Source organism: Neodiprion fabricii, chromosome 2 (assembly GCF_021155785.1).
Source record: "Neodiprion fabricii isolate iyNeoFabr1 chromosome 2, iyNeoFabr1.1, whole genome shotgun sequence".
Classification (NCBI taxonomy): domain Eukaryota; kingdom Metazoa; phylum Arthropoda; class Insecta; order Hymenoptera; family Diprionidae; genus Neodiprion; species Neodiprion fabricii.
In genome coordinates this window covers 7699307-7723592 of record NC_060240.1, presented here as the reverse complement: position 1 = coordinate 7723592, position 24286 = coordinate 7699307, and the positions used below count along the sequence as shown (strand labels likewise).

The 24286-nt window shown below is 36.9% G+C and overlaps 1 protein-coding gene across 1 annotated transcript in view; it reads left to right on the top strand.

The window, feature by feature from the left end:
• LOC124176994 (LON peptidase N-terminal domain and RING finger protein 3) overlaps positions 1-24286 on the top strand; it is a 46090-nt gene that overhangs the window by 10662 nt on the left and 11142 nt on the right. The window contains exon 2 of the mRNA XM_046558976.1: positions 23087-23205. Within this exon, the coding sequence (XP_046414932.1) occupies positions 23087-23205 (119 nt within the window). The remainder of the gene's footprint in view (positions 1-23086; positions 23206-24286) is intronic.

The window sequence follows — 24286 nt, the reverse complement described above, 5'->3', positions numbered from 1 at the left end:
TTATCAGCCTCGATGCTCGTTAGCCGGAGTCTGCAATTCGACCCAAATTTCTTCATCTCCTCGTCTTCCCGCATGGGCTTATTTAGCTTCGGGGAACGAACGGACCTCGTTCGGAATTAATTAAGACGACTAACCGACATCTTCTTCTCTCGATATTAATTCCTGACCGCGTTTAGACTACCTCCAGTATGCTACATTATATACATTATATGTATCCTACATGCCGTCCGGTTAAATTTTTTACGCAATTGGAATTCACGATGGTCACTCGCCGGTTATATGCTAATAATAATTTTACACTTCGTTACTTAGACTATAAATATCGCAATTGTTATTTAATCAAAAGTTCAGTTCGCGCGTCATCAGAAGGTTGATCGCGTCAACTTGAATACGTTTAGTGCCTGTACAGCAGTTGCGAATGAAACTCGTTTTGGAAACAGCTTCCGTCATTACCGCCGATTTAGTTGCAAATCAATACAAGGACAGCGTTTTTCTTTTTTTTTTTTTTTTTTCTTGTTTTACTTTACCTCCTTTCGTCTCCATGAAAAATCTCTTCGCTCAAAATTCCGCTTGGGTGTAGTTGCCGCAATTGCGTAAGATCTTTAGTTCGCAATGGAGAGTGTAGCACAATTGAGTCTAATCAAGTTACACGACAACTCTAACGGTAACTTGATATTTTTAGTTAAAACGATTTGTAGACTGTCCATCGCGCGTTTTGTATAAAATTTGATTAATCGATATTAGAATGATCGAATCGCCGACGCGGTGAAAAAAATATGTATGCATTCATTTAGGAAGTCACACATGTGTGAAAAATTGATTAGATTCGTCGAAATTGCCGATCATTGACGTTGAATTCGTTTGATAGTTTCGTTTTTGATTGTTCTTTTGTTTTTTTTTTTTTGTTTTTTTTTTCGCTTTTGCTTCTCGCTTTGCCTTATTCGGATTTGTAATACCGACGATAGATCTAACGTAGGAGGTATTGTCTTGAATTTCGATCGGCGGTAGGAGGCGTGACCCAATTTTCGTTACACATATTACAAATCCGCGACCAAGTTGAGGTTATGTAATTACGAACGAAATTAATCTACCGTATGCTTGTACAGTACAAAGTGTGTCAAGGCAAAAGTTGTACACTTTCCTCTTTGTAAACCGCGCAGCCCGGTGCGGATTTATAAACCTGCGAAATTCAAACTTGTCCTTTTCAAGCAATAGCAACGCAACGGCAGGATATCGTGGCGTGATTATGATCGCTACATCGCGCGGCTGCGTGACGATGTTTCGGCAATGTAATTGCGAAAACATATCAATTGTACAATAATAGTAATCAATGATGACTGGTCAAAGAAACTTTTCAATTACGTTAAACAGATTTACAGTTAGGTACAAATTTTTTTCGATAAACATTTTAAAAGGAACGATCTAATTCGTCGACATATTCCGATTGAAAATTTCCGACGAATTTTGATTTTGATATTTGAATCGTGAACTTCGCAATTGAGAAATCGGGATATTATGTGGAAGAAAAAATGTTACCGCTTAATTATCTCTACCCACTGAAATGATTATGTTGGAGTTGGTAATGTTGTCGTAACGATTCATGCCGAGGAAAAACCGTTAACTCGCAATTTTGGAACTGTGAAATTCAGTTAAACCGTAATAAAACAAAGCATACTCATATTTTGAAATCTTCGTTCCTTCAAAGTCATTGTAAAAGTAGGAAAATTTTGATTTTTTTTTTTTTTTTTTTCACCCATTTCGTTACGGTAACGTCGCTAACTTCAACCTCGTTTGAAATGAACCTTTCAAGGTGTTGGATAAAAATAAAAATGAATCACAAATACTCGAATACTGTGGTGTAATTGATAAATCTTTCTCACCGTCACGACGCAGCGAGGGATTAAATATAAAGAGAGCGAAGTTAGTGAGGTCAACGGAACGATTAATTTTTAGGAAACAATTATTGTCTCTCAACTTTGGTATCGTCCCAAATCGGTTAATCTATTTTTAAAAATCAAATTGTATTCAGATTTTGGAAATGAAATTCCTCCAAAGTCCTTCTAAATTTTCAAAACAATGATTTCAGTTTCGAACACACCGTTAAATTATCGTTACTAACTTCAGCCTGGTTGAATACGCCTACTGGTAGGTTCTACGAAAAAAGTCGCGGATGAATTTTGTCGTACATCGATACAAACTGACAATATACTTATGTCGTACTTTATACCTGCTAGGTATAACCGTACTAAACCGCAGGCGGTAATTCAATGAATCGAAAGAAACGGCCGACCGAGTTTTACACGAGAGTTGAATAATACCTACGCGTTATGTGACTTTACAGACACAACGGTTAGGTTAGGTTACGTCACGCGTGTATTACGTGTGCGCGCGTCGCGGACGCGTCGACGCAAGTAAGCGCGGGAAAACACCGATTCAAATAAATCTGAACAAACGACGATCCGCAGATCGAGCCGAATTGTTCGATTTGGTCCCTCGAGGATGCAGCCTTTTCAGTTTCGCGTAAGGTCGAAGCGCCTTTCGACCGGATCGAGTCTTTCGATTCAAGTCGCGCTTTGCGAACACCACGTTGTATCAGCGAGTAGTGAGTAAGACTTATGTAATTGCTTGGGTGGCCTGCTTCGAGAGCTGCTTCGGAGTGGGCGGCCGACCAATTTAAGTCTGGATCAAACGCTGATATATTCGCATTAACATTTTTCTTCGTCTTTTTTTTTTTAATTTTTTTTATTTATCTTTTTTATTTTATCTTTTCAACCTCCTCGCTCCACCCCGACTTATTGTCGTATATATATTATTTATACAGTCCGTGAAAGCAAGTCCCAAAACGACAAGTTATTACAGCGTTTGCCAAATTGAATCATCACGCTTCCATCACACCCCAAAATATCGGATCTCGTTTCAGGATAAATTGCACGTTATAGTTTGGTGAAAATATGCAATGATAAGTACGTAACGTTGTTAATAAATAAATCATGTATTCCTTGAGGCACGCCATTGCAAATTTCATTTTCGACTAATTCTATTTTTTCTCTTTTTGCCACGGTCACGAATTCTTTACGCAAACTTCTTTCGCACAAGCGTGATGTAATTATTATCATATTGATGTCTAAAATTATATCAACATTTCGATACAATGTCGAAATTTATCAGACGCGTGGGAGAAGGACTTCAATAGTTACCCTTTGAATAATCGAAGTGATAAGATGAATGGCTATTATTAAGTATGCGGGACATTCGATGACACAGCGATCAAGATTCTACACCGATGTCTCAGATTGGCTTTATAATTTTTTCTGTGAAACTACATGACGAAAAACGCAAACGAGATTTTTTTTTTCTAGAATCTGAGAAATTTCAGAACAATCTTATAGAATGCAAAAAAAATTTTGGAAGCTATTATAAGACGGAGATTTCACAACTTCAAAAGATAATTGAGAAAAATGAAGAAAAAAAAAAAAACATTATTATCATTCTATTGCGTTTTTGACATATGAATGAACATCAAAGCTCACTGTAATATGGGGCAAAAAATATCTATTCAATATTTTGCAATGCAATCCAATAATACCTGACAACTTTTTTTTCCATCTTTCTTTTCGAAGTTATGAAATCTTCATCTTCTAATAGGTGTCGAAAATTTTGTTACATTTTGTAAGATTTTACAAATTCTAGATAGTCGGATTTCTTTGTCCAGTTTTCAAATCACACTCCAGATACGCTCATTCAAAATATTCTGAAAAAAAAAAATTGCGACTGCATTTTTCGTCATGTGGTTTCATAAAAAAAAAAATTATAAAGCCAATCTGAGAAATCGTTGTAAAATCTTAATCGAGATGTCGTGAAATGCTTACTCATAGTTCGCATGCGTTTAGAGACTAGCGTGTAAGTCAGGGGAAGGAGAAAAAAATAAAAACTAAATATGACAGACGGAGAATATTTAATAAAGCGATTATATCGGTGTACACGTATACGTGTATGTATACATATAATAACCTACCTAAAAACCGATTGTACAAATATGCATATTCGCAAAGGTGTATAATACGTATATATAAGTATATATATATATATATATACATATATACATGTACGCACGTCTCTGATTACCGTTGAACAATAATAAGATAAAATGTCCGACTTATCTTCGAACACACGCCGGCGATACTTGTAATTCTAACAGACATCACATTTAGATAGCGGTTCCATGTACGTATGTATGTATCTATGTATGTATATAAAGCACAAACAAACATGTACATTATTGTATTATTATCCGTTAATAATATCATCCTTCTGTAAAGAAATTGAAATAAACGCTGCGTCGTTGTAATCCCGCGTTATTAACCACCTATTGTATCGTTTGCATGTACGTGCATATATAGGTGTAATAACGCAGCGGCAATCAATTATACGTATCGATCCGTGATCCGAGAGGGACCGTATATTTTCAAATATTACGTCACCGATTATTTTTTCATCCATCTCACAATATTTTCGCAAGATAACTACGTCACGCTCGATAATAATGTTCATTATTATTGTATTTGAAATTACAGAAACATTTCTCCTTCGATTGCTTATACATATAGGTGTGTATATATATACATATACATGCATACGTATATATATATATATATGTATATATACGAATTCCTTCCGGTGTTACATTGTCGTTACGCGTTGTCGTTTTGTTTGTTCCATTTTTTCGCCATTCCGTTTTCATTACGTCTCGCCCGAGTGTCGTACGTGACGTAACGTCTTTACGGCCCCTTAACCCATTTGCTCTTTTAAAGATTAGGTGCTGCTGCAGCTCCTGCTTATGTGCTGCACGTTGATTGAACGCGGATCGCTTGCAGTAGAATTAAATCTTACGTAAACCGTTGGTCGGTAAACGGAGATAACTAACGAGACTGAGGAGAGACGAAATCCAACGGAGAGAAAGGAAACATCGAATTCCTCGTCTCGTCTCAATGAGACAATCTTAATGACACTCGTTACGATTATACCGTTATTTCGATTCGGTGTAACCCTAGCGATAATTAAAATAACAACATTACAACGAATCTCGTATTATTTGATTTGAAACTCTGATTATATATGTATATATATATATATATACAATGTGTGCACGTATAATTTCATAATCCACACATCTCGGATGAAATTCAAAAATTGTGACACATCGATAAAGAAGTTTCGATCGATAGTTACGAAAGAAATCGTTTCAATTTTCACCGAGAAGAACGCGACATGTCTAATACATATTCAATGAATCGCGTTCGTGGTTAATGGAATTTTTCTTTATTTTTTATTCAATAATTATTACACTCGTTACTCGAGTTTGACGCAAGAGAAAAAAAAAAATAACGCAACACGACTGTATAACATGTATAATGGTATATATTATATACATGTATAGATAATCTAGGATTACGATTGAAGTTGAAAATAGATAGGCGTATACTCTCCGAATCGGTTATTATGTAATGGATGAATACGATTGTTATTATTATTCTCTTTCCTTCTTCTTAATTTGTTTTTTTCTTTCCGTCTCTCTCTCTCTCTCTCTCTCTCTCTCTCTTCTCTTCCTGAATTAACGACAACTGCCCTCCGCGGCCGCAAACAGTGAGTCATTCCGACATCTGTGTTAAGCAAACGTTATAACACCGTTAAACCTTTATCGCGTACAGATATGCCCAGGCCTTTATGTACGCGTGTCATATACGTACACCTTGTATATGCATAGCAGGGGCACCGGGTATAAGATCGATGTAAAAATGGTGCACAATATGGGAGCTTCTTCTTCGGCTCGCGTCTCGCGTTACGTAAAGCTCTTGCGTTTGTCGTTTTCTTTCCGATGGAACTTCGTCGTCATCGTTACGTAGTTTTTAGGTATAACTTACCTACACGCGTGTTCAGCCTGTTTGTTTGATAAAATTATAACCCTGTGTATAACGGGCCTCGAAATTTGGCTAAGAACAAAACATGTGTTTTCCAAAGTACCTAACGCAGTAACGTCACTTAAATAGAAACGGATAATTATCAGCGAATTACGGTTGATAATACATGGATATAAATGTGTATAAAGAATTCTTTCCACGTGATCTTTCGACAGATCATATCGTGGCAGATGACATAACTCGGGTAACGGAGCGAATTTTTTTATCAAACAGATCGAAACTGTGAGAAATTTTCAAAACAATGAAACTGATCGGGAGACTTTGAAATCAAATTTCGATTTCATACGTGAAAGGTGAGGTTGATTTTTATTTATTTATTTTTTTTTTCTCTTTTTATTACATATATATATATATATATATATATATATACACACATACATGCATGCATGGAATAACAAATACACAAAGAGACGAGAAGCGATCGCAATTGATGCTCGCGGTTATATAAAGGTTCAAAGATAACAGTGAAATCGTGAGAATTTATTCGGTTAGATAAGATAACATTAAGTCACGTGCTCGCCTTCTGTCAAACTCTGTTATGTAAACTTTGATCCCACCGCGCCGGCTGCATGTCGCCACCTGCCGAGACTTCTTTCAACTGCGGCACGTAACCTCGGACTCACAGATTTATTTGTGACGGTTAAAACACACTGGCGAACCGTGATACGTTAAACCCGATACGGATCATCCCTCGCAGGCATTTCTTTATTTCTTTCTTTTTTTTTTCATCTCTCTTTTCTCCTTTTCTCCGCCAACTTTGGTAAATTATTGTTGAATTTTACACGAATTTTCTTTCTCTGCATTTTTCGTTTTTTATTGTTATTTATTCAATTTATTTTTTTAATCATGGTTGTGTCGATTCTTCAATTCTGGAAAAATTCTGTTTTCAATAAAAAAATAGATAAATAAATAAATTGTCAGACAATATACCTGGCATTACTTGCCGGATGACTAACTTTTTTAGTACCTAAATTATTTATATAATAAAACTGATTATTCTTTTCTACGGAGGTGGAAAAGTATACTTTTCTATCATAAGATACAGATCAACGGTATATAGAAATAACGAACACCAACGCTTTTTTCTGCGTACACCGATTAATCGTCTTTTTTTTTCACTATTAGAGCTTAAGTGAGAAATCAATTCACGTTCAAGTTATCATAGTTATTCCTGTTACAGTTCCAGCTAGACACAATTTCATTGAGCCTACCGATTAAATTTTTAATTCGCTTCTCGTTTCTTGAATGATGATACGGAAAGTAACACTCTCGTACGAATTGAGCGACACGTGTGTTCAGTAAAACGAGAGAATGATTCAAACTTGACGGAGTTGTTTGGCCTAGCCCAGACTCGCTCGGTAAGTCGGTTCGGAATCCCCGGAATGAGGTTCAGACCGTCAAGTTCAAAAGAATCGGTCCTCGTCACTGAAATAATGTGGTCAATGGAACACAGAATTTTCCCTCGCCGCGTACAAACGCCTAAATATAAATACGAAAAGTCAGATTCTCCTATTTTCATTGTTCCGTCATTTATTTTCCACCCCTTTTCTATGTCAGATACGAAATTAAGGAGTAACGCTTGTCCGGTTCATTGTTTTGCAAATTTTCGTCAACCCTAAACCGTGTCTTTGTTCGGTACGTAAGACACTCGAAACAGCCTTAAACTCACCGGGAAAAGAAATAAATAATAAACTATATAATCAAGATAACCGAAAGTTTAACTTCTATTGTGTCAGGTATAATAAATACTGGCAAGAATTGTACAGAGAAAAATAATTCATGTCATTATGGCTAAACTAGTTGATCGGATCGTACGATTCGTATTTCAGGTCAAAAGTTTCGATGGAATAATGTAGAGAATAAATCGGTGAAAAATTTCCATGCGATAAAACATTTTCGAGAACTTTGTCACGTGCAACAGATAAAAAAAAAAAAAAACCCGAGTTCATGATTGCCAAAAAGTTCTGTTTACTCGGTTTTGCGATATTATCAACGAACATTTGCCAACCAAGTATCGTGTACATATATTTAGGGTGGTGACAAATTTTTTTCGGGCCACCCTCGCCCAAATCAACTTTACATTATTCATGAACAATTCCGAAATTTTTTCACATCTTTATCTCAACTCTAATCCGTGCTACCAACAAGATGGATTTCTCTATTTAAAATACACATCTTTCGAAAACAGCATATATTTTAGAGTAAGAGTAATAATGTTAAAAAAAATTTGTTACCGCGAGGTTTTAGTGGACATTAAAATCTGCATCATCGTACCAGGTAATCTAGACAAATTGCACCTCACCTAAACGGAAGAAAGTCAGACTTCGAGGGTGTGCAATTTGTCAAGATTGCACGGGGTACGATGATGTGAATTTTTTCTCAAATAGTAGCACTAATGTCCACTGAAACCTCGCAGTTACAGATTTTTTTCACCGCTATTACTCTTAAAATAAAATATATGCCAAGATTCCGTATACGAAACACGTCTGTTTTAAATCGAGAATTCCACCCTCTTGCAGACACGGGTTAGAGTTGATACAAAAATCTGAAAAAAAATTAAGAAATTACGTATATTTGAATTGCTCGAAGTTGATTTGGGGGTGTGACGCACAAAAAAAAATCAACATCCTAAATAAGGACCATCCCAATACATATGTTATTTCAATTTGAAAACAAAGTTTCAAAGTTTTACACATATATGTAGATCTCTCTCTCTCTCTCTCTCTCTCTCTATATATATATATATATATATCTCTGGGTATCCGAATGTAAGCGTTTCTCGTGTAGGTGTACGTGTAAGATAGGCTGTGTGCAGCGTCGCGCGTGGCGGCGATAAAAATGAAAATAATGCCAGCACGTGTACCGAAGTCGCGCGTCTCCGATCAGCGTCGCTCTGCGTTACGGTTTTTCGAGCTACGCAGCGCAGCGCCGCCATACGACCCGTTGCGTAACAATAGATTTATATAAATGCCGGTTACGTTGACACTGCGCGTGGAGAGAGATCAGCCAACGCGCAGAGCTCACGTAGGTATAAACTCTGCCTATCCTATCGAGTTACCCAACAAGTATCCGTCGTTTCCCCGCTAATTGTAAGTTCACCCTTAAAACTGGACAGCGCGAACGAAAAAACTTGCACAAGTTACGTCTGCGTGACGCAGCGTTTTGAAATAATTATGTCGTGTTTGTTCCTCCTCTCTTGTAAGAACAGTTATCAATTTTTCCAATTTGATAGCTGCGATACGATCGAACTTCGATGTGCGAAAGATATTACGCGCATCTTGGCACGGAAGACGTCGTAAATTTGTCCTTTTCAATTCGTCGTATTGTACAAATAATGTTCACGAATCCCTCTCCTTTACGGCAAACTTGTTTTCGGTCGAAAACAAAACGCGAGTTTCGATTCTATACGAATTACGTGTCAATGACGCTCAATCACTCGCGTTGACCGCATCGTCGGTCATTGTCACGTAATTCGTATAGAACTCCCGTTTTGTTCCGGACAGAGAACAAGTTAGCCGTAAAGGAAAGGCATTAATTAAAAAAATTGAAACGCACGTTCGACTCCATTCGAATTATGTGACAACGTCCAATCACTCGCGTTGACTGCGTCGCCATTATTTGTCACATAATTTCGGACCGAAATGAAGTTAGCCGAAAGAGGAAAGTCATTAACGATCATTACCGTAGATACGTATTAAGCTATAACTTTTGTCAAATTGTAAAAACGGCAAAAAAATGTCTTCTAAAAAATTATTCACGAGTATATCAAATGTAGCTGCAAAGTGTGTAACGATGAAAAATTGGGATACGGCTAGAAAACTATCATCCTCTTCTTCCTCCGTATAAATTACGTCTAACGAACTTCGGTGCACTTCTTCTCTGCGCAGTTTAACTCGCCTTCTCGCAATTGCGTAATAAAATCCGTTACATAAAGGCGGACGACCGCGAGACGCGACGCCGTGTAAACGATGCAGCATGCACGTATAACCGAATGACGACGTGACGACGTATCGATGATGCACTCCGCATGCTCAATCTGCTCTATCGTTATGCTCGAGTTGTAACCGCAAACACGCGGCGTTCGCCTGGCGGTAGTGCAGAAATATTTATAACAATCAGATCCACGTGCAGAGGCGTTATTGTCAGGCGATTTTTCGAAATTTCATGACGACGAAAGGGCATTTTTCAGCGTATAGAATCTACATATATATATATAATAGTGGAGATTTACATGTGATTGTTCAATTTTGTATGAGATAGGTAAATATATATATAAACAAATGAATACACGAGGCAGTTAACTTAATCATTTCAATAAAATTTTTCTCGACAGATTTACAGAAATCCAGGTTTGTAATTATTATCAGAATCGATGAAAATAATTTTAAAAAATACAGTGTATTTCGTTTTCGTCGTCTTTATGAGCACACAGGCACTACTATTTTTACTGTGTAAACACAACAAAGAGGAATAAAGAAACGAATAAAGAAGAATCGAGGAGAAGAAATTGATAAGAAATCAGAATGAAAAAAAAAAAAAAAAAACTTTAAGACAATCAGAAAAAATCGGTCGTATAATAAGCAAGGATTGCTATATTGTCGATAATCGCTATCGCAAGTTTCCCGATTCATTCGTCTACTTACCGATGCGCGAAATGTATCTAAAGATATAATGGAGTCTGGAATTCAATGTACAATGTGTGCCGAGTGAGACGAGCTCTTCGAACGTTGGTTACAAATTACACTAAATGCAATGCCAATTAAACCAGCTATGCATACGCAATAATCGAGTTTGTTAACGTAGCCAATCCCGGCTCAAGTGACCGGAAAGCATCCAAGTACGATGCTTTGCGTACAAGTGCAGCTCACGAATATGTGTCGCATACCGTACGACGAATGTACGGATGAATTGAATACAAAGGATGAATAAAAAGAACGGCATTAATGATGATGGTGCATGATTTGTATAAATAGTTACGGCATTGTCAGGAATTAAATGAAACGTAGATTCCGCGCCTTGCGGAGTAATAAATAAACCGCACGTATCAAAGACGATAATGTAATATATATATGTGTGCAACTACATGTTTTTCCCCAGTTATATCTACAACAACAATTTATTATTCATATTACATAACTGTTCCCTACGTGACGTGAAGTTAATTCCTACAGACGTAAAGCGTATACCATATATACATATATTTACATGTAAGCAGTGCGATTTTTGTCGATATGCGAAGGATTGAGATATTATATACTCGTATCGTACATTCATTGAATTCCCGATCGGACGGAGAGATCAAAAATATAAGTAGAAAATGGATCGGCATTTCCATATTGCGTGTATATTATTACGCGATTATATAACGCAATTATACATTCCTTAAAATAGTTGATTTCAAATTTTTTTTTTGCTACCGTGTCAGCGCACGATAGTCTCGGATATTTGTAAACTTTTTCGGAAGTTTTGTATTTTATTTTTCGCAATTCATGTACGCGGAACAGAAATTACGCATCGGTGATTCAGAAAATTCGGGTAGGGATGAGAAGGAATGCCAAGTAACTCTACGTAAGTAAAACTCAAAGTCTTCCTCATAATTCCAGAACCGCTGAACCGATTTTGATAAATTTTTCTTCTACAGATATCTGCAACGTCCGGATAGATTTTAAGCTATATTTCGTTACAATCGGACCGATAATTTTGGAGATACAACGATATTTGTAAGCCAAGTTGGTAGGACAAGTTAGAGGTTAGGTCAAGTTCCCAGACAGCGCAAAACTGAAAATCGTCAAAAAGACATCTAAATGATGCTTTATGCGTCGCGTTCTGACCCTTAGGGAATATTTTTGCGTCCTGAATATGGGTCTTATAAATCGGGCCAAAAAATGGCGCATAAGACATCGTAAGGCATAGGTTTAGATTTAGGTTTATGTTAGGTCAAGTCAGATATTATCAATCTCCATTCAAATATCTTTAACTCATACGTAAGCAAGATTGTTCAATCTAAATAGATTTTTCATTTCCATTCCATTAAATATAGGATTTTCTGCTGTTATATAATACACACATTACATCTCGAGACGGACGACCATTTACAATATACATATACATACACATATTTCAATTAGAAGCGGAATTTTTTTTATCACAAGCAGCAGAGGATTTGGCTCGAAAAATCGGAGAGTCGACAAAGTGGATACGTGTGAAATTGGCTGAAGTGTGTCAGCAATCGCAAAGTCGTCGACCCGAACGGCGGGCATTAAAAAATAAACTGAGCACTGACACAAGGAGACAATGCAAATCACGACTCCACGTATTCGTCGGCTCGAGGTTTCGCCAATTGGTAATAACCCGAATTTTTAAATAATCCCCCTGCGCACTGTCACTCTTCCGAATCAGACCGTCTAAAAATAAGAAAACATTCCAGCGAAATTTGGAATGCAAAATCAGCTTATTCGATTGCCTCGGAAAATGACATCGAGAGATAAATTCGACCGGATTACGCTTAGGTACGTACCTCAAGAAATTGGATCGAACGTTATTCTACTCTTTTTTATTATGAAAAATCGAAAATTCGAAAGGTTTTTTCGTCCTTATTTTTCAAGACACGAAGCTGTCGCATAGGACACTTTTTTACGTTATTATTTTTTTTGTCCCAAAAAACTTTTGTTTGACATGTTTTTTTGATAAAGTTGTCAGGTTCCGAATTGAACGGCTTGAATCTTTTTTTTTTATAAAAATCTCGAGGGTTGATTGCAAAATTACCATCACCATTCGATTCAGCGTCGTCTCATAACCCTTGGATCAAGTTTCCGGATTCGTACCTGAAAAGTATTATTAACTTTCCTGCTTATTTACTGGACTCAAAAAGGAAAGAGCCTGTGCAAGCGGCCGGAAGTTCCTCTACTCGCTTCATGGTTCACGGCTCGCTCGGGTACTTGACCGTGAATCGTGCCAGTCGTACAATTCTCTCTCTCTCTCTCTCTCTTTCTCTCTCTCCCCTCTCCTCACGCCGCCGCGTCTCTCGCTCCGAGCTAAGGATTTACCGATTTTACCGGTTTATTTATCCGAGCTTGCCGAAGAGCGATTGACCCAGGAATGTCTGTAACCGCCATTTTTCGACCTTTTTTTCTCTTCCTTTCTTTCTTTCGTACCCACTAATTTTTTCCCAAAGCTCGTGTAATATCTACACGCAACGCGCTTACCGTGAATTCTGCGGTACTCTTTATCACCCAGTTATTCAGATACGGATAGCCTCGACCGTTGTGCCAGCTGGACGGTTAAATACTTCCTCTCCTCGATTCGAAACTCAACAGCGCAATTAAATTGTATTATACATGTACACGTGTGATGAAATTGTAATCAGATTCAAACATTTTCATAGTTTTCGTCATGGGGTCAATTTTTTTTGTGAGAAAAAAAAATTAAAGTAAAAAAATAAGGAAACCACAACGACACGTATGTGCGTAGTTTCAGGCTCAATGATGTAGTAAGCATAAATCAATGGATTGCGATCACGGTCGATTTTACAATCAAATATTAACAACATGCAATACAAACGGTTTCACAATTGAATTTATTTTTATATCCAGGTTTATCGCTTGCAAGTATTCATCGTCTTCGTTTTTCATTCAAATTCTCGTATCACGGTTAATTCACATCCATACCTACACTAATATCCAAATTTTCACTTGAGTGGAAAAAAGAGTCGAAAACACGTGGCTTACGATTAGAATAAATTGAAATCTGACGAATCTTCAGCTTAAATCATATTAATATCCTACCATTGTATAATTCGATAAAATTGTCATTCTTAAACTATGCGTAATACGCGTGAATGTGAAGTTTGAAAATTTTCTATCACGACTCAGATAATCGACTATAATTATAAATTAATTATTCATTTCCAAGAAAGCAATCCTGTTCATTATAATTATACAGTTGTAAGAATAATATCCGAGCCTTGTCGCAGAATAGAAAAAGCAAAAAAAAAAATTCAACTATTCTTGTTTCAAAATTTAAGTCGAAAGTATTCTTCGATATGACGACAAAAATTTGCTGTCCAAGTTTAAGCTTTTAATATTAATATTTGTAGGCGTCTCGTCGCAAATTTCCATTTTCCATTTAACTAACATGGAAGAAAATTTGTTCTAAACTTAGGAATTTTATAACTCGTCAACGCATTGGTGTACCGATAAGACCAGAACGTATTTCTGTAGCAAGTCGAACGCTCCACAAAAAAAGATCTCGTTATCATTTCATGAAAAATATACTCTCTATATACATATATATATATATAAAATTAGTATGAAAAATAACATTTATCGCGTAAGAAATAATTGTTAAACGATTGGAAATCAACACCCCGACATAATTAGGTCACAAGTTTAACCGCAAGTCAAAGAATTTTTTTTATTCATACAAAGGTTGAAATATATCTCTGATAGATACGCATGCGAAAGTAGACAAACGGGACCTTGTACGGTTGACTTTGACATTTGCGTTATTCGACACACTGGTTCCACGCCTAAGGCTCCTGATCGAGACAAACCTTTCCCATATATTATACGATATTACACACATGTAAATAGATTACAAGTGTGTATGGAGTAATGTTAAAAGTTGAGTGATAATTCGATGGAGACTGGTTAAAAGTCTCACCGTTACGTAACGCGGCGCCAATGTAATGTACCTTGCGTGTTTGAAGAAAAAAAGAAAAAAAATATACATATATATAAAATAAAAACCAAGGAAACTGATCGATAACGTCTCGAGATATTTCAATACGATCCATCTGGGTTCTGTGATGATTTTGTTTTTTCCCTTCAATGATTCCACAGTATTTGGCACTCGAAGCCTTGCAGCTTCATTTCAATCCCTATATCATTACTGCCTTTTCACTGCTGCTTTGATCAGAAAGTGAAATATAATTTTCTCCAACGCATCTTCTCGCAATTTGTTTCCATGCATTCCATCTGTACGTGCCTACCTACTCAAAATTAATCTCCAATTTCACAATTCGATTATCACTATCAATTTGTACAATAATTGCAATAATCCCGACTGTTGCAGGTGTTCAAAAGCCAGACAATTACACCTGCGATTTTGCACTGCCGCACCCGTGATCCGCAACATGTATATATATATTATTATTGCCCAATGCACAATGTACGTACATATCTATGTATCACCGTATAACGTACGCTATGCAACGTCGGAGGCTTACAGCTTGTATAATCTACCCGTTTATCGACATTTATATTATATATGCAAGCACAATACTCACGCGTATTATCACGGAGCTGCCATTGTACTCACACGCTTGAAACGAATTTGCATTTAACACGGATACAGATACGTGTGTCAACTATACGTATCGTAAATGATGCAGATAAGCAGGATTCAAAGTTTCACCTTACGCGTCGTAGATGCGCAAGCGCTTAGGTAATGCCTTGAAAAAGTTGTTCCCACGTGTTCCAAAAACGGGCGTATACGTATAATATAAAAAAAATATAACGGATGCTAGACTTTCCGGTAAGGGCTATAAAACTAATTTTCATTTTTCACCTAGAACTATATTTTTCCATTGTGGGAGAAAATGTAAATAATTAAGGACCGAGCGGTAACCGGAACTCAAAATTTCCCTCACAATCGGTGTTGATTGACTTGGTAAAGGAAGGGAAGAGTCGCAAGCATATCGTTGCGTAAGCTGGGCTCTTGTCAAAGTCATCGCGAGACGCAAAAGCAGATATGAGTGCAGATATCTCCGCTGCACTCTTTGTTCATCCACGTATTAATAATGAATTTATTATATTTACGAGAATGAGGTAACGATGGATGTTGTCCGAGATTCGGTAAACCACTGCAAACAAAAGTGTAATTTAATTCTGTAAAGTCAACTCGTTCAAAGTTATTTTTAAATTGTCCGTATAAGGATGATTTTGTTAGCCTCAGGTTTCGTTGCGTCAACGTTACTAACTTCAGCCTGATTTATATTTATGTATATAATAACGAAGATCGAATAGAAAGTCGAGAAAATTCTCCTAGATCGTTTACATACAAAAATATCGTGTATAATGTAACCGAGTGCATCGAGTGATTTTCGAAAAGTCTGAATCTTCGTACAATTGTTGCTTAAGCGGGGCAACTCTATTTAAATTTGTAAATAATATAACTTATAAATCATCCAATAAATTACAACGGAGGTAGAATATCTATGAAAAAAAAAAATGACAAACAAAACGAATCGGTGGTGTATGAAAAAAAGAAAATAAACGATAGCAAATCAAAACGTCGAAAATATTTACAGTAGGATTTGATTGTTTCGAAAGTATTTATTTATTTTTTGTTTGTTTGTTTATTCTACTTCTTAATTTTACAAACCGTGTTTAAATTATGTATATAACGTATGCACGAACGTTCTGTTGAAACTAGAAACGTTACACTCGATCATTCCGGCAATAAATTATCTCCCCCGGCCTTTGCAATGCTTTTACATTGTATGAAATCATGTGCGATAAAGTTCAATTGCAGTTTGTGCGCATTTACGTACGCTAGCAAGAGAATATCTCCGCCACTTGTAGCATACATCTACATACGCGATACGTTATGCACAACGATTTATTTGTAACAAAAAACGATCTAACGTAACGCCACGGTGATGATGACGCGTTGAAAATTGTTTAAATTGTGTGCTCTTTTCTTTTTTTCTACTTTATCTTCAATACATTTTTATCACATGCACAGGATGTAGAACTGCGGAAAAACATGTTATTTCGCTTTAGCAAACGAACAAACACCCACGCGTCACATTGTACGCACACACATAGGCATCGATGTCCTAACGAAAATTCTTTGAAACACACCATCGCTCGACACATCGTGCGTACGTGTGATACAGATTTTTTTACGCAAGTATAACGTTACACGTATACGCTTTACACGCGAAGAGTTAGTCCTACATAAATTGTCGGCATTGATAACACAAGCTTCGAGCTTTTTTATACGTCGAAACGCAGTGGGTATAAAATTAGCGGCGGGTGTGAAATTGAAGGAAAGATAAGTGGATGAAGAGAGAGAGAGAGAGAGAGAGAGAGAGAGAGAAATAAAAAAAAAAAAATATACAGACTGTTCTTATAAAGTATGTAACGCGATCTCGTTTACTTTCTTCACGGACAATTCATCGAGGTTTATTACAATCGCGTATTCGTTCTTCTTCCCAATTATCTCTCGCTTTTATCCATCGATCCATGGATCGTGACGTTTGTACAACGATGCACCGGCACACATAGCAGACGAATTTAACGTGCGTATATGTATAATAGGGATCTATAAACAGAGTAGACACGCTGTATGTAAGTCAGGCGTCACGGCGAAGAGGCCGCGAACGTTACGTAAAGGTCGCTCACCTAGTCGCTAATAGAGTAAATAGAGAATTTCTATCTCCTGCGATTCCTCCGCGATGCACCGCAGACGCCGGATCGCCTTTCCTATAATTAAGGAATGACCAAAAATAATCGAATCAGATCCATTCTTTTTTCCCGATTAATCCGGTATAATCGATTATTTTTCCTCACAATTGGTTTTTGTTTTTTTACTCCTTTAACAATGTCAGCTTACGCGATTAAAGTATCAGTTACTATCATCGTCTTACTTACTGAGTATCTGTGTCATGCAATACCGTAAAAGTTGAATCAATATTTTTTACCTGATATTGAAAAATATTTCACTGTTTCAAACCTCGAACTACGTTTATTTTAACAACTGATTATGATTGTCGTGTAATGATTGATTAATTTCAAAAGATTAACTTAAAAACAGTCGAGTCGAAAAAAACTTGCGGGTGTATGTGTGTTTGTCTCAACCGCAACACAAAGGATCAACAGAGAAAAAACGTAAGAAAACGATCAAATCGAATAAAACTCTTGAAAAAAAAAAACAAAAAAATTGCAACCAATTTTTCTTCGGTCTCTGTCGCACGATCAACGCGGATAAATAAGTCTTCGTACGCGTAGGTGTCTCGAGTTTCGTAATTGGTCTCTGCAAATAGTGTTTTCACATAGGAATATGTACGTATGCGTAGCATATAACATGGTACATTATATACATACATATAACAGCGTATATACTTATCGGTTGCCGAATCTTTTTGCGCAAGTGAGAATTGTTTTCTTTTTCAACCAGATGCCTGACGCACTGTATGTTAACGTATATGTATATGCATATATATGTATATACATCCGCACCGAAATTGTGCAATGAAATCAGTTTGGTGGATTCTATTTTATTTGTTCTTTTCCTTGTATCTTGATCATTCAGTTATTCTCATTGTTTTGTTTTCCTCGTGTGTAACCGGACGGTATAAACGTGTCGCATTTTCGTCTATAACTCTCCCTTTTATTGTTACAGAAGATATTTGAAACAGTTTGGATTTTCTTTCGTATAACGTGAGGCTTACTTCGTGTTCCATTCCCTGAGTATTCGTTTATTGTATTCGCCTGTAACGGGTGAACAATGAATTGTAATTTTCATGAATAAGACAGAAAAGAGAAAAGAAAAATATCTCCCAACTGTGTGCATGAAAATTGGGTGGAAAACTGTCGGATGTACAGGATACGTGTATTTAACGAGGAGTAAAAAAAAACAATTCTCCAGCAAGATGAACGAAAAAGGAGAGAGAAAAGAAAGAAAAAAATAAAAGAAAAATAAACAGTAACAATTCTGCGAAGGTGAATATAAAGACGTTGGAACATCGGTTTAACAGTCGTGATTCCTGAACCGAGAATCTTGAAAGCTTGCAGGTCATTTTCTGACAAGCTCAGCATCCCTAGCGTTTTTTCCTGCAGAATTCTTTTGTAGAAAATTTCTAGACAAGGGAAAATAAATAACAACAAAAGCACACGGCGGTTCGTTCCCGCGAATTAACCCTCCGCTGGTCAAAGTGAAAGATATCGTCCACCCTGACTTTTGCCCTTATCGTTGTTCTCGAAAATTTTTCATTCCATAACAATTTCTACTAATTTACTGATTAAAAATTTCGCAATGCAAAGTATTGGAGTATCAAGTATATAGATGAAACTGATTACCTGAATTTTTTGATAATTTTTGAAAAGCTCTAAGTGGGACAAAAAGAGCCCAGGACTAAGTCGTTCGTGTTGGCCCGTAACGTTGATAAAAAAAAAAAAACCACACGACCGACGGAGGATTAATGGAAACGATTTCGGGAGGTGAAAAAATCCATCGGTACGTGTTTGAAGAAAACGCGTTCAGTTTTTCCCTAGGTTAATGTCACTGCCGTACATTTTATGCAATTTTAACCTAACCGAGCGTGCTACTTGCTGCGTTATGCTGCAGACGAAGGAGTTCTCAAAGAATGAGAAATAGAGAGAGAGAGAGAGAGAGAAAGTATATTTATTTGATCCTGGAGTGTAACTGGCCGAGGGCCACACGCATAAATTAAAAAAAACCAACAATAACCTAAAACTAATTTATTTTAATGACGATAGAGGAATAACAAAATCTAAATCAAAATAACAGAACAAATAGCGAAATATCAACAGGATAAAATAATACTAATCAAAAGTTGAGTAAAGAGATGTTAAGAATAATAATTATGAGCGCTGGAGACACTGAAAAAGAAAAGCTGCAAATTATCATGTACATTCGTACAGGATTGAAGCCGCCATACCCATGATCTCGGAGAGAAAGAGCTGACGTTATACGTCCGTCCGTTTAGCCGTGGGCTTCTCGCCGAGAAGGCAATGACATTGCGCCGCTGCACAATGCCAGGATGCGCTGTTCTCGCCTGCGCGGCTCGCTTCGGCGCATGTCGCACCGCGCCGGCGCTTTCCTACTACCGTCAACTGCATCGGCTCTGATCATCGCATCGGATGCGCAGCATGCGTCGTGAATCACGGACACCTAATCGTGTGCAAGGCAAGACAACGAAACGACGACGCCGCGTTGAGAAATGTATTGTTTTTTTTTTCCATCACACCGATAGATTGGTAACAACGGTTTGAATGTTGTCGGAGTTAATAAGATTAGAAAATTCGATACCGTGGTTTAATTTAATTATTTTTGAAAGTTACGCGACATCTTCTGATATACAACATTTCTTCAGCCGAACAAACCCTCAACGTCAATTTATCCTTACAACAGCATCGAATTATCGCGATATTATAGTTATGAGAAAATATGTAGCGTCGTGTGAGTGAGCGTAAGCAAAGAGAATGGTAATACATACCGGTATCAGTGAAATTCGTTCGAACAAATTATTTATACCTTTATATATCAAGGTTTGAGTCATCATATATTATTTTTATATCTTAAGATTTCAGGTGAAATTGTTAGTTAATTTCGTTAGTTTTTTTCCGCAATAGTGTGCCGATCTTATGGCATATATTATGGATAATAGTTAGGCATTTGAGTTTTTGCGAAACGGACATTTTTTCGATTACGTACCCCATCGTTGCCTCTCTTTGTATCAAGCCTGGCAATCATGGATGACTGGACAACGGCATGATTTCACGGTTAATTGTCCGCGCGGCTATCGGACCGATCTCCGCAGATCGCGAGATCTCGGCCTCGACATTCGCCGACCGTTTCCATCGAGTTCGTTGCCTTTTAAAACACCGTGCGAGTATGTATATATATATATATATATATACACGTATAATCAGTTATAATTCCGACGTCGTCGATCTGTCGGTTTGACGGTCACTCACCGTCACGGGGAACGGACAAACACAATGCGCATGGCAGTATTGAACAATTAAAGGTGGACTGTGAGAAAATTTATTTTTACACAACTCGTGCATGTTTTATTACGCGTTTTTTTACGCATGTTCCTTTGACGGTGGAGTGAGTTTGCGAATGCACATGCGCGGAGTACGGAAAAGACCACTTTTAAGTCCTAGGAGTTAAAAGTGGTATTTTCTGCACCGCGTGCATGCGCTGTCGCTACCAAATATGACATTACGCGACCCTAACCTCAATTTGGTGCTTTGTGAAAACTGCGTATCATACTCTTGTTATATAAAGAATCGTTCGCAACAAGGAGGCAAACTCGATCTTTTCGCCTCGCATGTTACATGCAATATTTGTCTTCGACTCACCCACGACTCGTATTGCAAACTTACGCTCGATTCGAAAGGACAGAGTTTCCCTCTTTTTTACACAATACACTATCAAACATCATTATAGAATTCCGATTGAACGCGTCGAGCGATATGTAAGCGTAAAGAAACAATCATCGCCACATTCCACACATATTCCATGAATTGATATAATTTTTCTTCGTTCGTAAAAATTTGGATACCTTTAACTATGCACAGTTGTAAAAGAACTGTGATCGTGTTTCGTAGAAACGTTTCTTTTTTGTTTTTTTTTTTTTTCATCCAAAGTCAGCATCAATTACACGATATCACACAATACAGATTTTCCAACATGTCGAATTCTTATATAAATCGTAATTCGAGCACAGACCGATATAATCGAAAGACTGAATTATTTTAATGCTGTGCGTGTTACCCCAAAAACGTGTTTCCAACATTTCTGCTGAACTCAATTAACCCAGCTTATAATTAAAGATTTAGGTAACGCTCTATATAAATATCGACACGTTGCAATATTCGCGTGCTCCTGATTATAATTACATACAATACCTCGGTGGCGTTTTATATAACGACGCGATTGCGGCATAATAATAGACAGTATAATAAATACGTACATAAGACAGACGCCGCAGACTCTGCATAAATACGTTATACATGTATCCATAAATTGCAAATAGTATAAATACATGTACAATAATAGGCACACAATACACGTGCAGTTAGTTAAATCACGTTCACATGTAAATTAATCAACTTTATGTGTGCATATTTATTTTATCGTTAGTTCCCCGATTCGTTATTTTCTATTATACGCTCGTTAATTGTGTCAAAAATTTATAATCATGATTCCCAATTTGTGTTTCGAATTTCTATTAGGATTTGGTTAGGAGTAAGCGAACGTAAGATTGACATACCCGTCATCAAAACTTACACCGATGTCATTTATACAGATAAAATCCATCAAAAAAATATATATATATTTTTTTTTTGAGCTTAGGTCCATCCTCTATTAAAATCCTTTCTCGCACATTCAGGAAAATATGCAAAAACACTAATGTAGCCATATTTGCCCATTTCGGGGCAAATTGAGGGGGTAGACCAGTCAAATTCCTATTTTACTTTCCCGGAGCTATCTGTTGAAAAAAAATACAGCAGTATTGACTTTTCTTGTTTTCCTTACTATATTCAGGAATATTCGACTGTATTACGAAAATTCACAAATTTAAAGCCGTTTTCTCAAGCCGCAAATATTAACCAAAAATGTTCTTCTTGAGGTGATTTTATTTTTTGGTCAAGATCGAAATTTTCCACTCTAGTCCGTGTCGAAATTCGAAAAACGCGGTGTTTTCGATACATCGTGAGTTTTCTCAACGGCGGAACGATCCGTGCGCCTGAAACGGGCAACCGGAATTACAGCTAATGTTTAGTTTGAACACCGTATCCCATTCCAAACGTCAAGCATTATTTGTGATAATAACTTGAATAAAAGATATCAGAAGATTTGTAAAATAATGAAAAATTGAATTCGAACTATCAACTAATATGACGCAATTAAGAATAGGACCGTCAACGAATTCAGTTATTCATTGAGTCAACGGAGTGTCGCTCAACCTAGTTGTGTGATGTGTAACTCCGGTTGCCTGCCTCAGGCGCACGTATGGTTTCGCTCTTGGAAAATGCTCACGAAATATCGTGATTCGTTGCATTCGTCGCGTTAAAGTTAGCAACGTTTGTGAAAACATTCGTGTTGAAGAGATAAAGAAAAAAAAAAAAAAAAACACGATACTCGTTAAATCGTAATAAAACAAGAGATGTTCATATTTTGAAATCATAATTCCTTCAAAGTTACTATAAAATTGATAAAAAGTAAATTATTATTCCAATCTTTCGTAATTGTTATAAATAATAATTAAAAGCCTGTCGTTGATAACCTTTATTGTCATAATTTGCAATATTTACGATGTTTTTTTTTTTTTCAATTTCCGTTTCCAGCCCCAGACAGCCCGTTACATCTCAGCAACCGAGCCCACGCCCTGCATTTGCTGAACAGGCCGCAAGCATCGCTGACCGATGCCGATCACGCGGTTAGACTCAGACCTGATTGGGGAAAGGTAATTATACACACCGGTATGTAATTAGATTTACTTTCATTCATCTCACGTTCCCCAAGATGCCTTTGTGCCTGCAGCGATTGTTCGTATAAATATAAACGCTGTGTGCGAAAATAACTCATCTCGGAAAACGATATTCCGAACGGACGATGAAAATTATTCGTTCGAATGCCGATGTAATAACAGTAAGAAAGTGGGGAACCTTTGAAATTTCGTAAGGATCTTGGGGTGGAATTTTTTTTTTTCATAATTTATCGTATTTTCGTGAGAATAAAAAAAAAAAAAAAAAAAAATACGGAAATTCATTGTGCTACGGTTTGTTCCAATACGCTATTCGATGAATTTCGTTTTTTACAAATAGAATAAAAAAATAAAGAAAAAAAAAAAAAAAAAACACCGTACACCTCATCGTTTGTACGCTGTAAACGATTTCCTAGCTTTCCAATTTCGAATTTCCACGATTAGGCTGTTTCTTTCGAAAGGAGAGGAAAAAGAGAAAAAGAAATTAAAAATAAGAGAAAAAACAAAAAAATATACCGCAGTAATATTATTGCAAATATTGCGTATATATTGGTAATACATAGCAAAAGTATTGCATTGGAAAGCTGTGGATGTCGGGTAAAGGTTGCTTACGTACACCTATACATACTGGTATATACTCGCGATATGGCGCAAGATCGTTTATTTTGACATGCCTTCGGCCAGCAATCGAGAATCTCAAACAACGCCGGTGTTTCACCTGAAATGTGTTGCAAACATTCAAGTTACAATGATCGCGCGATGTTGTGCAACTTTGGCATTACGTGTATACGTATAGGCGCAATTCCTATATTCCATCCCCCATTTACGCACATTCATAGGTATACATGTATATATGCATACTCGTACGTGTAACGCCGAAGTGAATATTTATTTGCACATAATGTGCACACAGCCGAAAGTACGACGTTCACGTAACGTCATATTAATAAAGAGATAAAGCGAATTGCGAATTTTTTTTAATCATCTCAACATCTCTTCGATCATCGCACGTGATCGCGCAAATTTTACAAGCGCTTCACGCTCGACGATGAACGAAACA